The 15,435-nt window shown below is 51.1% G+C and overlaps 1 protein-coding gene across 1 annotated transcript in view; it reads left to right on the forward strand.

The window, feature by feature from the left end:
- RTTN (rotatin) overlaps positions 1–15,435 on the forward strand; it is a 1,129,552-nt gene that overhangs the window by 930,362 nt on the left and 183,755 nt on the right. The window contains exon 42 of the mRNA XM_086965450.1: positions 14,266–14,371. Within this exon, the coding sequence (XP_086821576.1) occupies positions 14,266–14,371 (106 nt within the window). The remainder of the gene's footprint in view (positions 1–14,265; positions 14,372–15,435) is intronic.

The raw sequence follows: 15,435 nt of genomic DNA on the forward strand, positions 1-15,435 counted from the left end.
TATATATATTTTTCCAAAAAACTACTTTCTGGTTTTTCAATTTGTATCTTGCTTTTATACGATGCATGGTGTGCCATAGTGATATAAGCTTGCAACCCCTGGTGGTCTAATGAGTACATTAGTTGGCCTATGTTTTATAATTCAGCCCTCTGCACTTTATAGAATTGTGTGATTGGTATTGCTAAACATCAAAAAACTTATAAGGTACCACTATTCCACTCCTTACCAATTTAGTGGTTAATTTGTGGGACAATTTTGGTTTTCAATATATCTCCCCTGTCCCAAAGTTGACAGATAAGGGGGCCTCCTTTTTACTTTCTTTCATCTTGGGGGACATGCAGCCATTGGTTAATCGGAACAAGGTGTGCAGCCCATTGTAGGCCCTAATATCGGGTAAAGCTATTCCTCCGTCAAACCAGCCTCTATGCAGTTTCTTCATAGCAATGCGAGGCGTCTTCCCTTCCCACAGCAGCGTGGTCATTTCTGCCTCTATTGCTCTAAGATGTGTAGACGGGACCAGGAATGGAGTGTTTTGTAACGCGTATAGAAATCTCGGCAACGCCACCATCTTAAACAGCGCCGCTCTGCCGAGGAGCCTAAGGGGCAGTGAGTGCCAATGCTGAACATCCTGCTTGAGTCGCCGTAGGGGCTGCATCAGATTTTTGTCCATAAAGTGCGCCCTGTCAGGTGTAATGAAAACCCCCAAATATTTGAAGCCATCCGTAACTGTCTGTAGCGCACACCCTCTTGGCAATCGAGGTGGCGGGCCACGTAGGACATATAACAGCGACTTGTCCAAGTTTATCATATATCCAGATGCTCTCCCGTACGCCGCACAGATGTCCAGTAAGCAATTAATAGACCTCCCTGGGGAGGTGATGTACAGTAGGATGTTGTCTGCGTATAAGAGATTCGGTCTTCCCATCCCATCGCCCAGCGTATACCCTTTATCACGGGGTCCTGTCTCACCCATGCCGCTAACGGTTCCAAAAATATAGCAAAGAGCAGGGGGGATAGCGGGCATCCCTGCCGTGTCCCTCTTCCCAGGCCGAACTCTCTGGATAAACATCTGTTTACCACCACCCTTGCCAATGGCTGCTCATATAATAACCCCACCCACTTACAGAATTTAGGGCCAAAGCCGAAATGCTGGAGGACTGCAAATAGAAATGGCCATTCCACTAGATCAAATGCCATACGCGCATCCAGGGAGAGGATGGCTGCGTCTTCTTCTAGCTCCCCTCTTCGTTCCAGCACACCAAACAACCGCCGCAAATTGAGTGCCGTGTTGCGGTGGGGCATAAAGCCCGATTGGTCCGGGTGGATGATGTCGGCCAGATAGGGCTGGAGTCTGGTAGCCAGAGCCTTCGCTAAAATGTTAGCCTCCGAGTTTAACAGCGAAATTGGCCTGTATGATCCACATTCCTGCTCTGGCTTGCCCGGCTTGTGGATTGTAACTATAGTGGCCAGACGTTGGTCCCTCGGAAGGGACCCCCTCCGAAGGCTTTCCTTGTACATGTCTAGCAGGCGCGACGCTAGCTGCACGTTTACCAGCTTATAGAATTCTATGGGGATGCCATTTGGTCCCAATGCCTTTCCCGGGTGTAGTGCCCTAATTGCCTGCGCTATCTCCTCCTGCGTCCTGTCTTTTTCAAGTACAGAGACCGCTTCTTCCCCCAGCCTGTATGTCATGTAAAAAGGCCCTATTACCTTCTACTGTTTCCGTAGCTACGGGAGTGTATATCGATGCGTAGTGGCGTGCTAGCTCGTCTGCAATCTGCTGTGGGCCCTGTACCAGTGTGCCTTCCCCCATACGTATTTGTGCTATCCAATTTTTTCCCCTTTCTTTTTTTCCCAACCATGCCAGTAGTTTCCCTGCCTTGTCTTCCTGCCCATAAATAATATGTTGGGGTTTTTTTAGCCTGTCAGCGACCTCCTCTCGTGCATACGTCCTGTATTCCTCCTGTGCAAGCTGTAATGCATGTGTCTTGTCCTCAGTCGTATCTATTGCGTGCGCCCTCTCTGCCCTGTCCATTGCTACCTCAAGGTCTCCTATATGTTTCTGTTGGTCCCTCTTTTTGCCTGTAATTTCCGAAATAGCCTGGCCCGCAAAACAGCTTTATATGCCTCCCAGCTTGGTTGTTAGGAGTAGAGCTTTCCGAATCGTCTTGTCTTGTAGATATCCTGGCTTAATGGGGAAGAGTCGCCGCTCCTGTAAGTTTTACGACGTGTATGAGATGCTGACCGGGGAATGATCTGAGATACCCCTCGGGTGATGTTGCACGTCTGTCATGCCCAATATCCCATTGGCTAAAGTGAAGACATAGTCAATTCTAGAGAGACTATTATGGGCCCCTGACTGATATGTAAACTGTTTATCCGTTGAGTGTCTCGTTCTCCACATATCCACCAGTCCCATCGCTTCTACAAAATCCCTCAATCTTCGTGTCTCCCGGCCTGCCTCCCTCGCTGGTTGTCTATCTAAGTCTGGGTCTAGAGCTGCGTTGAAATCTCCCTCTATAACCAATTCTCCCTCGGAGTGGGCGAGAAGGAACTTCCCCAGATCTGCCAGTGTATCTTGGTGTAGCGTCGGTGGGACATATACCAAGACCATATTATATTTCTTACCATCTCATTGACCCACTATAGCAGCAAACCTTCCGTGGTCATCATTATAAGCCTGGGACACCACCATCGGAAAACGCCTATTCACTAAGACACCAACTCCCCTAGACCCTGAGGAGAATTCTGCATGTGCTGCCATGTGTAGTCCCCATCTATTCAGTGCCTTGACCGCTGTACCCTTCATGTGTGTTTCTTGAATCAGTGCTACTGTCGGGTTTTTCCTTTTAATATATTGCAGCACTAAACCCCGCTTTATTTTGTTCCCCAGCCCATTAACGTTCCATGAGAGCACTGTTAGTTGCGTTGCCCGCTGCTGGGCCTCCAGAGTCCCTGTGAACGTGTTACCAGTGTTGCGAATTGTCCCCGTCATGTGAGTAGATGTGTACATCCTGTATCTGAATTATCCCGCTTCTATCCCATCCGTCATGCTACCGTTTTCTTTTAAAGAACAAGCTCCCCATGAACATTGAGGACATAACCCCAAAAACTCTTCCCCTCTCAAACTCCCCCCTGACCCCAACCCCCTCCCTGCCTCCCCAACATAGCAGAGTGCTTCGTTCCCCAACCATTATACATCTGTAACTTGGGGGTTGAGACACCCCTCCTACCCGACCACCCAACCCCTCAGTATACTCATATAAAGACCTGCAATAGAGTTTCTGCTCAGTCCACAGCTAACAGTAACCTCTCCTTGCTGAGGCAATCCTACTCACAGTTCTATATGGTCCATGTGCTCGAGCCGATCTTCCCCCAGCCGCTCTAATGTCTCTTTATCGGGGGGGGTTACACACAGTCAACGTCCGTGCCATTATCAATTGGTTCGCGTAACCTGCTTGAACCTTCTATCCTTCACTCGTGGGCATCGCCAGCTCCTTGTTCTTCTCTTAGCTCCTGTGTCCCCTCATCTCGTTCCTCACCTCCGTCTTGCCGGGAGGGCCTCCGGCGCCGTTCCCTCTGCCCCCGATGTTTGTTAGCCGGCCTCCAACCTTCCAGCCAGTTAGTAGCCTTTCCAGGCGATTCAAAAAAACAGGTTTTTCCCTCTGCTTCCACGGGAAGAGCATCGCGTATTTTAGTTCTCTATTGCGGAGTTCCTTCTTTACTTCCGTGAAGCTATGCCTTTGGGCCGTGACTGCCGCTGTATAGTCAGGGTAAAGTGCTACCGTACTGTTCTCCACTTGAAGAGGGGGGCCCACTCGGGCCGCCTGGAGGATCGCATCCCTGTCTCTGAAGTTAAACAGTCTTGCGAGAATCGGTCTCGGGGGAGCTCCTGGTCTAGGTCGCCCGCCCGGGACCCTGTGCGCCCTTTCTACTGAGAAGAATTTGGATAGTCCTTTGGGCGTAACTTAGTTTGGATCAGGTCTTCCACAAATAAGTCCAGTTCTGGCCCCCGAATACTCTCCGGCATACCAACGAGGTGCAGGTTATTGCGCCGGGAGCGGCCCTCCTGATCGTCCAGCTTTGCCGCTAGTTGTAGATTCATTTTTTCAAGGTGCACCATTTGCTTCTTCAGCGTTGCCGTGTCTGACGTGAGGGTTTTCGTCGTGGCTTCTACCTCCGTCACACTAGAGCTTATTTTGGAAAGGTCAGCCCTTAACAGATACACCTCCGTGGATATGGAGCCTATGGATGTCTGCATCTGTAGCAACGTTGCCATCACGTCTTGCAATGTGACCTCTTTTCAGGGTTCGTCTGCCTTGGCGCCCCTGGGCGGAGATCCCGATCGTGGCTCTGTCTGTTGAGTCTTCGCCATTGTGTATTTGTCAATGCGATTTTGTTGCACCTGCCGCCTCCCCCCTGGCGCTCATCTTGCTGCTCACCAGAAAGTCTGCGTTGAGTTACCCCCCGGGGGGTGGTCTGCCGCTTCTCAATTTCAGTTCGCTCCCTCCCCACTGATCACTCACCGGGTCCCGCCGCAGGCCTCAGAGGCCCCTCCTGTGGATATCGCCCCCTTTCTACCGTTAGGGCCTCACCAGCCTCAAAGGCGTCGCACAACCCCGGGCGTCCCTCTGCCAACTGTACTGCTGTTCGGGTGGTCCTCTGGCTCCCACGCTGTGCACCGTCCAAATACTCTGCTCTAAGGAGCACACCATGAATCTTGGCCAGGGGGGGGGTCCGTTTCAGGGCACCGCAATTTCGCCAGCTGCAGAGTACACTCGCGATCGGCTCTTTGAACCATGAGCCGGTCGCCGCCCCGCCGTCCAGTCGCCGTGCATGCTCCGACGTGCGACCGTTGTCTGTACTGTGGGCCCCGTCTTCGTTTCTGGCTGTCAGGCCTCAGCTCCACCCCTTTACGTCTCCCGGTTCTTGGGGCACTGCGCTCCGCACCGGAGCTCGTTTACCGGTAGCGGGAGACACGCTGCCACTATTTCAGTGCTACGGGCATTGCAGGTCACAGGATTTATGCCGTATTTATGGGCCAGGCTGTCGAGTATCGGGAGCCTCTCTAGGCTGCGGCCATCTCGAATCGGTCGCAAGCCACGCCCCCGCATACAATATTCTTGTAGCTCATGTATTCTGTGTAGTTAGAAATTCACATAAATGTGTTTTACCTTTAAATCTTATTTCAAATTAATCAGCAACAAAAGCAGAGGACCTTGTAGCACGCTGCTGCTTATGTCATGGATCAGGACATATTACTAAGGTATTGAGAGCTAGATGTAGGTAATTATAATTTACTGATTCTAAAATACAGAATTTTACAGATTCGGTATTTTATAATCGGTAAATGCTATGTAGGAAAAAATTCGGTAAGTATTACCGAATCGGTACGATTAGGTATTTACCGGTTCGGTAATTCCCATTCATTCCTATGGGCCTGGAGGCACATAGGAATGAATGGGATTTACCGAATCAGTAAATACCGATTTGGTAATGGGGGAACACATTCAAGGGTGGACCACATGTGCACCCCTGAATCGTGCATGTGTGCACATGTGGCACACATACATGCCCTAAGGGCATGTATGTCTACCACATGGCACTTTTGGAAATGCACAAAAATGCTTTTCCAAAGGTTTTCGATATTTACCACCAACTTTTAGTTGGTGGTAAATACCAAATCCTTAACTATGGAATTCACTCATTTGAGAGTGCTCCCTACATTGCTGATTCTGTAATTTACTGATTCGGTATTTTAAGGAATCGGTAATTTACCGATTCCTTAAAATAACGATTCAGTAAATGACTGAATCTGTAAATTGGCCACCTACATCTCAAAAGCCTAATACCGGTCGGTAACGGCCCAAATTTGGTAATTTCGGCCGTTACCGACCTGTATTAGGCTACCTACATCTGGCCCCGAGTGTGGAAGCTTGGGTAAAGTTCTATGTATCGCTTGACCCTATTTTAAGGTCTCACCCAAGCAGCACAAAAAAGATTTATTATGGCTTACCAAGAGCTTTTCAATGGGCTTTCGGCACACCCGTTGTATACCATTGGTATTGACACTCATTTGCTTGCTTGCTTATTCGATAGCTCTCTTTGTCATTATTGTGTTTGTTTCTCCCCTCGCCCATAGCCTCCTTACTATCCTTTGGCTTGGTTGACTTGTATCCGTCCATTGCTCACTTTTAGGGAACTTCTTTTCCTTTTGCTAAATCACTCGATGAGGGTGGATGACTTTTCCATCTCTCCCCCTCTTGTGCTTCTCCCCTCTGTGAAAAGTCCTGCCCTGCACTCCATTTTGGTGTCTTTTATGTTGCAAGCTCTCTTGCATGTGCTTCTCATCCTTTCCAAACTCCCCCGCGCTTGGTGTGCTGCTTTTTGCTACCACATACCCAATACCTGTTGCTTACCCACCCCTCACATGCATCTCTGTTGCCCCACCCAATCTTTTTAAACATTTTTTTTGTTATTTTTTTGGGTGAATCATCAGACAGCAAAAATGTCTGTGCTACTTCTCCTTCATTGTTTCTATTTACTGATCTGTCTTGCAGCGGTAAATAATAATTTTTTTTAAATGGTCCAGGTCGTTTTGTAGGCGAGCCATGTGTAATGATGTCTGCACATGCATAAACCATTGTATCTTTTTTTGTGGGGGCGGGGCAATAGATCCCAAAGACCAGACGTATTGGCTTTGCTAATGCTTGTATCTGAAAGAAACACGTTAGTGATAGATTCCTTACCTTAGGACTACCCCCAGGCATCAGACTGGATCCGGAAAGTTTTCGTCAGCAGTACCCCTGCACATCGGAAGGCGTCGTTGTGCGGCTCCGCATATGTCGTTGGCATTGTAGACGATGAGATTACGTCGCTGGAGCTACATAGATGCGCCCACGCGCGCTGATGTCAGTTCTTTCTTTTTCGGTGCCAGCAAGCGCAGATCCGGAGAGAGGGGTACCCCCGATCAATTTTTGACTTAGTTATTTTTGGGACTTTTGTCTGTTTTTTGAGTTTTTGACTCCTGGTATATAGGGATGCCCGGTTTAAAGTCTTGCGCGGCTTGTCCCCGCATTATGTCGGTGACGGATCCGCACTGTGTGTGACTCTACTGCCTGGGGTGCGACCACGTCTCCGAGTCATACCCCGATGCTGGGCCATGGCTCCGAAAACTTTGCGGGAGCGGTCCCGAAAGTTGCTAGAGGCCCGGGAGTCGGCTCTGCGCTGTTCAAGGTCCCGGCCCCATGGGAGGTTGAGGGACTGGTTGCGGATCCACCACCACCAGCATTTGACAAAGTCTTCGCACTCGGAGTCAGGTAAGGCGGGGCACAAGAAATCGAAGAAGAGACTTCGCTCTTCGCCTTCCCCTAGTCTGTCGTGCGACATCGCTGAGGATGCGGGTGGTGCCACCCCCGCGGCTCTGGCGGAGACTGCGCAGTTGCCGCGGCCTACCCACCCTTCCCGGGTCTGTCGGCAACTCCGGCCCAGCTGCAGGACCTTCTGTCAGCCATGGCCCACCTTTTTGACCCGTCGGGCCCCGCTGGCACGGCTTCGGGCCCCACAGGTCCGGCTGGGGGTCCTCACTCCTCTTCGTCGCCCGCTTCGGCCCAGACGTCGTTGACGACTCCGGTCTTGATGCCGCAAGACCCTCTTGGATCCATGCATGGATCCCAGCCGATATCGGGTGGCCTCATAGGACCTCCACTGACATCGACGTCTATGCCACTAGTGTCAGCCGGCTCCCTGGCCGACGCCTTCCCCGGCTTCTACCCCGACTTGGAGATGGCAACGGACCGTTGTTGATTGATGCTAATTACGCCGCTGATGGGAAATTTCTGTCCCTTTTCTCCATCCGCCTCCCACGTTTACGCCTGCCTGGCAGGTTGTGGAGGCCGGGGAGGGGTCTGAAGACCCTCTCGCAGCCCAATGCGAGTTAGACCCGGACTGGGAAGAGGACCTGGAGGACGCAGGTGAGCTGGATTTTACTCCAGAACCTGACGCACTCTCTCCTTCTACCGTGGCTATGGAGGAGGGTGGTACATATTCTGTGGTTTTGTGTAAGGCAGCCGAGGCTCTCCACCTCGAGCTCCCTACGGTGGCCGTCAGGACTAACCTTCTGACAGAAGTGCTTCGGCCGGCGTCTTCTTCTATGGAGACACTGCTGCCGTTCAACGATGCACTTTCAGACATCCTTTTGAGCACCTGGTCCAGGCCCAACACAGGGGCTCCTGTGGATAGGAACGTGGCCCGACGCCATCGCCCGACCCAGGGCGACCCCATTTTCCTCTCCCAACACCCTACGCCTGAGAGCTTGGTTGTCCAAGATTCTGCATCCCCAAGCGCATTCTCTTCCGCACCACCAGACAGGGAATCCAAAAAACTGGAGCAGTTTGGGAAGAAAAGGTTCACTTCCGCCAGTTCAGGGCTGCGGTCTGTGAACACTGCATGCCTCTTGGGCCATTATTCCCACTCTGTGTGGCATACGGTTGCGCAGGTACTGCCTCAGTGTCCGGAGGAAGCCCGGACGGTGCTCTCACAAGCTATTGTTGTGGGGAGAGAGCCAGCCAAGTTCACAATTCGTTGTGGCCTTGATACGGCCGACTCGCTGGGCAGAGCGATTTCAGCGACAGTGGCGCTACAATGCCATGCCTGGCTGAGGACAACTGGCTTTTCCGGGGATGCCCAGAACACTGAAATGAACATGCCCTCTGATGGCAGTCGCCTTTTTGGTGACAAGGCAGATACTGCGTTGGAGCGTTATAAGGACTCGTAGGCTACGACCGAGTCCTTAGGCCTTTTGGCCACATGCACTCCTTCTGCTTTTTGCTCCTTTCGTGGCCAAAGAAGGGGTGCTCAAACACGTTCGTTTCAGAGCCACAGGCCTGCTCAGCAACAGTCTCAGTGCAGCTGCTGACGTGGAACCAGCAGAGGTGGGTCACGGGCCAGCGGGCGGGTCAGTCCACCACCTCCCAAGCCGCCACTACCTCCAAACCTTTCTAGTCCGGTGTTTCAGGACCACCAAATGACAGTGGGTGGTAGGATTCGCCATCACCTCCCCCAATGGCACACCATCACTACAGACAGGTGGGTTTTACAGATAGTTCAAAGGAGCTACTCCCCCCCTTCGAAACTACCCCTCTAGCCATGCCACCTCAGTACCACCGCATGTCGGGGGATCGCTTGGCGCTTCTCCAGCAGGAAGTTGCGACCCTCTTGGCCAAGGGGCCATCGAGCGCATTCTGACGCCAGAAGTAGGTTGTGGTTGTTACTCTCACTACTTCTTGGTTCCAAAGAAGGACAAGGGCCTGCGTCCTATCTTAGACCTTCGGAACATCAATCTCTTCCTCAGGAAGGAAAAGTTCAAGATGCTCACACTTGTTCAGGTCATGTCTACCCTAGACCTGCAAGACTGTATAGTAGCGTTAGACTTGCAGGATGCTTACTTTGATATCCCCGTCGGTTCACAGTAGGCCACGAGGACTTTCAGTTCACCGTGCTCCCCTTTGGCCTTACCCGCGCCCCTAGGATGTTCACGAAAGTGATGGCGATGGTCGCAGCTCATCTGCACAGATTGAGGGTTTCAGTCTTCCCCTATCTCGATGACTGGTTGTTGAAGGTGGGATCGCCCCAGGCAGGCGTCTCCCACCTCCAGACTACAGCCGCCCTCCTGTATTTGCTGGGGTTCTTGATCAACGTGCCGATATTACACCTGATTGGAGCGGTTCTGGACACGGCGCAGTTTCAGGTTTATCCTCTCGAGCAGCGAGTCCGGGACATTCGGGCTATGATTCTGATCTTGCAGCCCTTATCCTGGGTTTCGGTCAGGATGACCTTGATGCTGCTGGGCATCATGCCCTCCTGCTGACCAATCATGCCAGATGGCATATGCGGGCTCTGCAGTGGGACCTGAAGTTCCAGTGGGCGCAGCATCAAGGGGACCTGTCCGAGTACGTCCAGATCTCGGGGGCACTGCACGACAGTTACAGTGGTAGCTCACAAACCAACATTGGGTCAGCGGCAGATCCCTAACCCAACCGGAGCACACAGTGGTGACGGATGCGTCCCTCCTGGGATTGGGCGGCCATATGGGAGAGGAGGAGCTCAGAGACCTCTGGTCTCTGGCGGAGTCCAGACACCATATCAACTTTCTGGAGCTCCGGACGATCATACTTGCACTGAAGTAATTCCTTCCCTCTGTCAAGGGGAGAGTGGTGCAGGTGTGCACAGACAACACCACCGCCATGTGGTATTTCAACAAGCATGACCGGGTGGGGTTGTGGACCCTGTATCAGGAAGCTCTGCGTCTCTGGACATGGTTGGAACGTCAAGGCATTTCCTTGACGGTTCAACACTTGGCAGGTTCCATGAATGCCAGGGCAGACGAACTCATCCGCAGGCACATGATGGATCACGAATGGCGTCTTCACTCGGAGGTGGCACAAGGTCTCTTTCAACAGTGGGGAGAGCCTTGGTTAGATCTATTCGCCTCCGAATAGAACACGCAATGTCATCTCTTGGAATTTCCAAGGCCGCACTCGCTTGGCATTGCTTTTCATCACGAGTGGAACTGCGGTCTATGTTACGCCTTTCCGCCTAAACCACTTCTAACCAGAGTGCTGAAGAAGATCAGGCGCGACCGGACCCAAGTCATTCTTGTGGCCCCGGACTGGGTTTGAAGAGTTTGCTTTCCCGAGCTACTCAGTATGAGCATGGATCCCCCTCTTCTGGAGGATCTTCTGTCGCAGCAGCAGGGGACGGTCCTCCACCCGAACCTGTCCAACCTCCACCTACATGTGTGGAGATTCAGCGGCGACAGTTGATTCCATTTGACTTGTCTCCTGAAGTCTGTGATATCATTCTGGCAGCCAGGCGTCCCTCCACTAAATCGGTGTACCTCTGCAGATGGAACAAATTTGTGGCATGGTGTACAGCAAAGGCTGTGGATCCCCTTTCAGAAGTCCTTTTGTTCCTTCTTTCTCTGGCCCGGCAGGGCTCTTCTCTGGGCACAATTAAGGGCTACCTTTCTGCAATTTCGGCCTTTCTCAGGCTCCCTGATCAGCCCTCCCTTTTCATATCCCCTGTTGTAAATAGATTTCTCAAAGGCATTACACACCTTTTCCCTCCTATTCCGTTTGTTATGCCACAGTGGGACTTGAATCTGGTTCTTACTTATTTGATGTGCCCTCCTTTTGAGCTGCTTCACAACTGTCCTCTTTGTTCGTTGTCTTTGAAGACTGCTTTCCTGGTTGCCATCGCCTCCACTAGGCGTGTGAGTGAGCTCCAGGCTCTTTCCTGTAAGCCTCCCTTTCTGTCGGTACATCCGGGTAAGGTTGTGCTTCGCACTCGTCCTTCCTTCTTGCCAAAGGTTGTCACTGCCTTCCACATCGGGCAAGCAATTACCTTGCCCACTTTCTTTCCACACCCTTCCAGAGAAGAAGAGAGGCTCCACCGTCTGGATCCAAAACGTGCACTCTCATTTTACCTGAATCTCACGTAACAGTTCCGAGTGGATGACCAGCTCTTTGTTGCCTACGCAGGCGCCAAGAAAGGCCAGGCTGTACACATGAAGACTATCTCCTGCTGGGTCGTCCTGTGTATCAAGGCCTGTTATTCTCTGGCTAAAAAGGAACCTCCGGTGGGGTTGCGCACCTATTCTACCCCTGCAAGACATTGTCAGGCAGCCACCTGGGCCTCGATGCACACTTTTGCTAAGCATTATTGCCTTCAATCAATCAATCAATTATCGTATTTATATAGCGCACTACTTACCCAGAGGGTCTCAAGGCGCTGGGGGGGGGGGATCTGCTACTGCTCGAACAACCAGGTCTTGAGTTGCTTCCTGAAGGCGAGGTGGTCCTGGGTCAGGCGGAGGTGGGTGGGGAGGGAGTTCCATGTCTTGGCGGCGAGGTAGGAGAAGGACCGTCCCCCTGTGGTGGCTCTGCGGATGCGGGGGACGGCGGCGAGGGAGTGGCTGGTCGAACGAAGCTGGCGTTTGGGAGCGTAGAAGTTGAGGCGGCTGTTGAGGTATCCTGGGCCTTGGCTGTGTAGGGCTTTGTGTGCGTGGGTGAGGAGACGGAAGGTGATTCTCTTGTTGACCGGGAGCCAATGCAGATCTCTCAGGTGTCCGGAGATGTGGCTGCGAAGGGGGATGTCCAGGATGAGTCGTGCTGAGGCGTTCTGGATCCCCTGGAGTCTCTTCTGGAGTTTGGCGGTGGTTCCGGCGTAGAGGGTGTTGCCGTAGTCCAGACGGCTGGTGACGAGGGCCTGGGTGACCGTCTTCCTGGTCTCGGTGGGGATCCACCGGAAGATCTTACGTAGCATGCGCAGGATATTGAAGCACGACGAGGAGACGGCGTTGACTTGTCTGGTCATCGAGAGGGAGGAGTCCAGGATGAAGCCCAGGTTGCGTGCGTGGTCTGTTGGTTTGGGTGCGCTGCCTAGTGCCACCAGGAGTCGTCCAAGGCGGAGGGTGAGGATCCCAGGATGAGGACTTCCGTCTTGTCCGAGTTCAGTTTCAGGTGGCTGTTGTTCATCCATTCGGCTACCTCTTTCATCCCTTCGTGAAGGTTGGCTCTGGCGGTGGCGGGGTCGTTGGTAAGGGAGAGGATCAGCTGGGTGTCGTCGGCGTAGGAGATGATGTTGAGGTTGTGCTGGCGTGCGATGTCTGCGAGGGGGCTCATGTAGATGTTGAAGAGGGTTGGACTGAGCGAGGAGCCTTGAGGGACGCCGCAGATGACTTCGGTGGCTTCAGATCTGAACGGGGGGAGGCGGACTCTCTGTGTTCTTCCGGCGAGGAAGGAGATGATCCACTCCAGTGCCTTCTCCTGGACTCCGACGTTGCTGAGGTGTCTTACTAGGGTACGATGGCAGACAGTGTCGAAGGCCGCGGAGAGGTCGAGGGCCGCTGTTTCTCCGTTGTCGAGCAGCGCTCGGATGTCATCGGTGACTGCGATCAGGGCGGTCTCGGTGCTGTGGTTGGTCCGGAAGCCAGACTGCGAGGGGTCGAGGGATCCGTTCGTCTCGAGGAAGGCGGCCAGCTGCTTGTTGACGGTCTTCTCGATGACTTTTACAGGAAACGGGAGCAGCGAGATGGGGCGGTAGTTCTTGAGGTCGGTGGGGTCAGCCGATGGCTTCTTGAGTAGAGCGCTGAGTTGGGCGTGCTTCCAGCTGAAGCAGGTAGAATAGATACCCCAGCAATACCAACCCCTGTGGTGGGTCTGCGAACCAAGATCACACCAGAAAGTCACGGAGAACAGAACGGCCATTGGAGCTGTCTCTCTGGACTTGACTGTCAAGGCAATAATGCCTAGTAAAAGTGTGCAGCGAGGCCCACGTGGCTGCCTGACAATGTCTTGCAGGGGTAGAATAGGCGCGCAACCCCACCGGAGGTTCCTTTTTAGCCAGAGAATAACAGGCCTTGATATACAGGACGACCCAGTGGGAGATAGTCCTCTTGTGTACAGCCTGGCCTTTCTTGGCGCCTGCGTAGCCAAAAAAGAGCTGGTCATCCACTCGGAACTGTTGTGTGCGATTCAGGTAAAACGAGAGTGCAAGTTTTGGGTCCAGACGGTGGAGTCTCTCTTCTTCTTCTCCACCCCACCTATCCTCCCCTTTTCTGCGAACTGATTTCTAAAATTTAGGTCATCCCTTTCAGGGCTTTAGTTTCAATGCACCAGTGGTCAGTATCTTGCATGGCTCTGCGTTCTTGGCGCGGAAAGTCGTGTACAGAACTGACATCAGCGTGCATGGGCGCGTCTAAGTAGCTCCAGTGACGTCATCTCGGCGACTACGACGCCAATGACGTACGCGGAGCCGCGCGATGACGCCTTCCGGCGGTCAGGTGGCACTGTTGCTACCTTCTCCAGCACAAATATGTAGATATCCGGCAGTTTGTGTGATACTGAGCATACAGGTATGATTGAAATGAGCTTTCATCCTCCATTTGAAGGTAGATTGAATGATCCAATGACTGAATTTAACTAAACATTGAAACAATGACACCTATCAACTTGAATTGTTCAGTTATTTTGGGTTAAATTTGCTGGGGTGCTTAAACAAATGGAATTTCTCCCTTGTTACTCACTTGCTAAAAATACATTTTCCTGATACAAGTTTTAATTCTTTTCATTTTTTTTTTTTTACTGTTTCACACAACCACAGGTAAAACCAATAAAATAAAAGTGCATTGGACTGTATCCGCTTTGCTGTTGAAGCAAAAAAAATTCCCATGCAGTTTCAGCTGTTTTTTCTGTTCTTTTTTAGAGTTATGAAGGAAAGTCCTCCGAGGACGTGTTGAGACGAGTGTGTGTCTCTGCTTTAATGTCTCTGCTGGCAGTCAGTAAAAGTGCCCAAAACCACGCTTTGGAAGGTTAGTACGTGTGTATGTTTTTAAAAGTGTTGTTTTTGTTAAACCGACCTCATTGCTGGGCTCACCTCACTTGCTCAGCCACTGTTCCAAGTTATGCATTATTTTGATATTGCCAATGTTTCTGTGCTGCATTCAGAGTTGGTGAAAAATGTTCTGAATTACACGGTGGTGCCTCAATAAATGAGGGTCAGGGGCAAAATTCTGCATGTTTTATTCACCCAAGAATATAGCTGTTCTGCCAATGTATTTACATTATACACCTTTAATTGCCCTGCCAAATGTGAATATTTGCAAAAACCCTTACAGTTCTCATGAATGCAGATTTTTTTAGGTATTGTTTTTTCCAAAGGGAAGCATAGGTTGAGTAACATACTCAACAATACTCATGATGCACCTCGTGATCCTGCAGGAAAGAGCATTCTTGCACATGTTAAATTAACTCATTTACCCAAGTACATGTTAATACAGGAAAAGCCTAAATGTACACTGTTAGACATGGCCTTCTCTGCGCTACATCCCCCAAACTTTTTGCCTTAACAAAAACAGTTTTCTGAAACCGTTTTTGCTGGCTATTAGGCCTCTGTATGCTTTATCAGTACTAAAGTGCTTGCTCTACATGTACCCAGGACTTGTAAATTAAATACTACTAGTGGGCTTGCAGCACCCATTGTGCCACCTACTTATGTTGCACTTAAAACATGTCTCAGATCTGCCATTGGTGTCTGTGTGCAGTTTTGTTTTAAACTGCCAATTCAACCTTGCTAAATAAATCCCTTACCAGGCCTAAAACTCCCTTTTTAATATGTATAAGCCACCCCTAATATAGGGCCCTAAACAGCCCTTAGGACATGGTGTATTGTGTTTAAAAAATGTCCTGGTAGTAAAAAAAAACCTTAATCCGTTTTTCTCTATTGCAAGGCTGTCCTCTTCTATAGGTTAGCATTGGGTTACCATATTACATTTAATAGTTGATAACTTTTGATTGAGAGCAAGTAGGAACGTAATGTTGGGTATCTGAGGAATTGTAATTTATGAAATGTGAATTTATTAAGCTCTCGTTTGCC

Source organism: Lissotriton vulgaris, chromosome 4_1, assembly GCF_964263255.1.
Source record: "Lissotriton vulgaris chromosome 4_1, aLisVul1.2, whole genome shotgun sequence".
Classification (NCBI taxonomy): Eukaryota; Metazoa; Chordata; class Amphibia; order Caudata; family Salamandridae; genus Lissotriton; species Lissotriton vulgaris.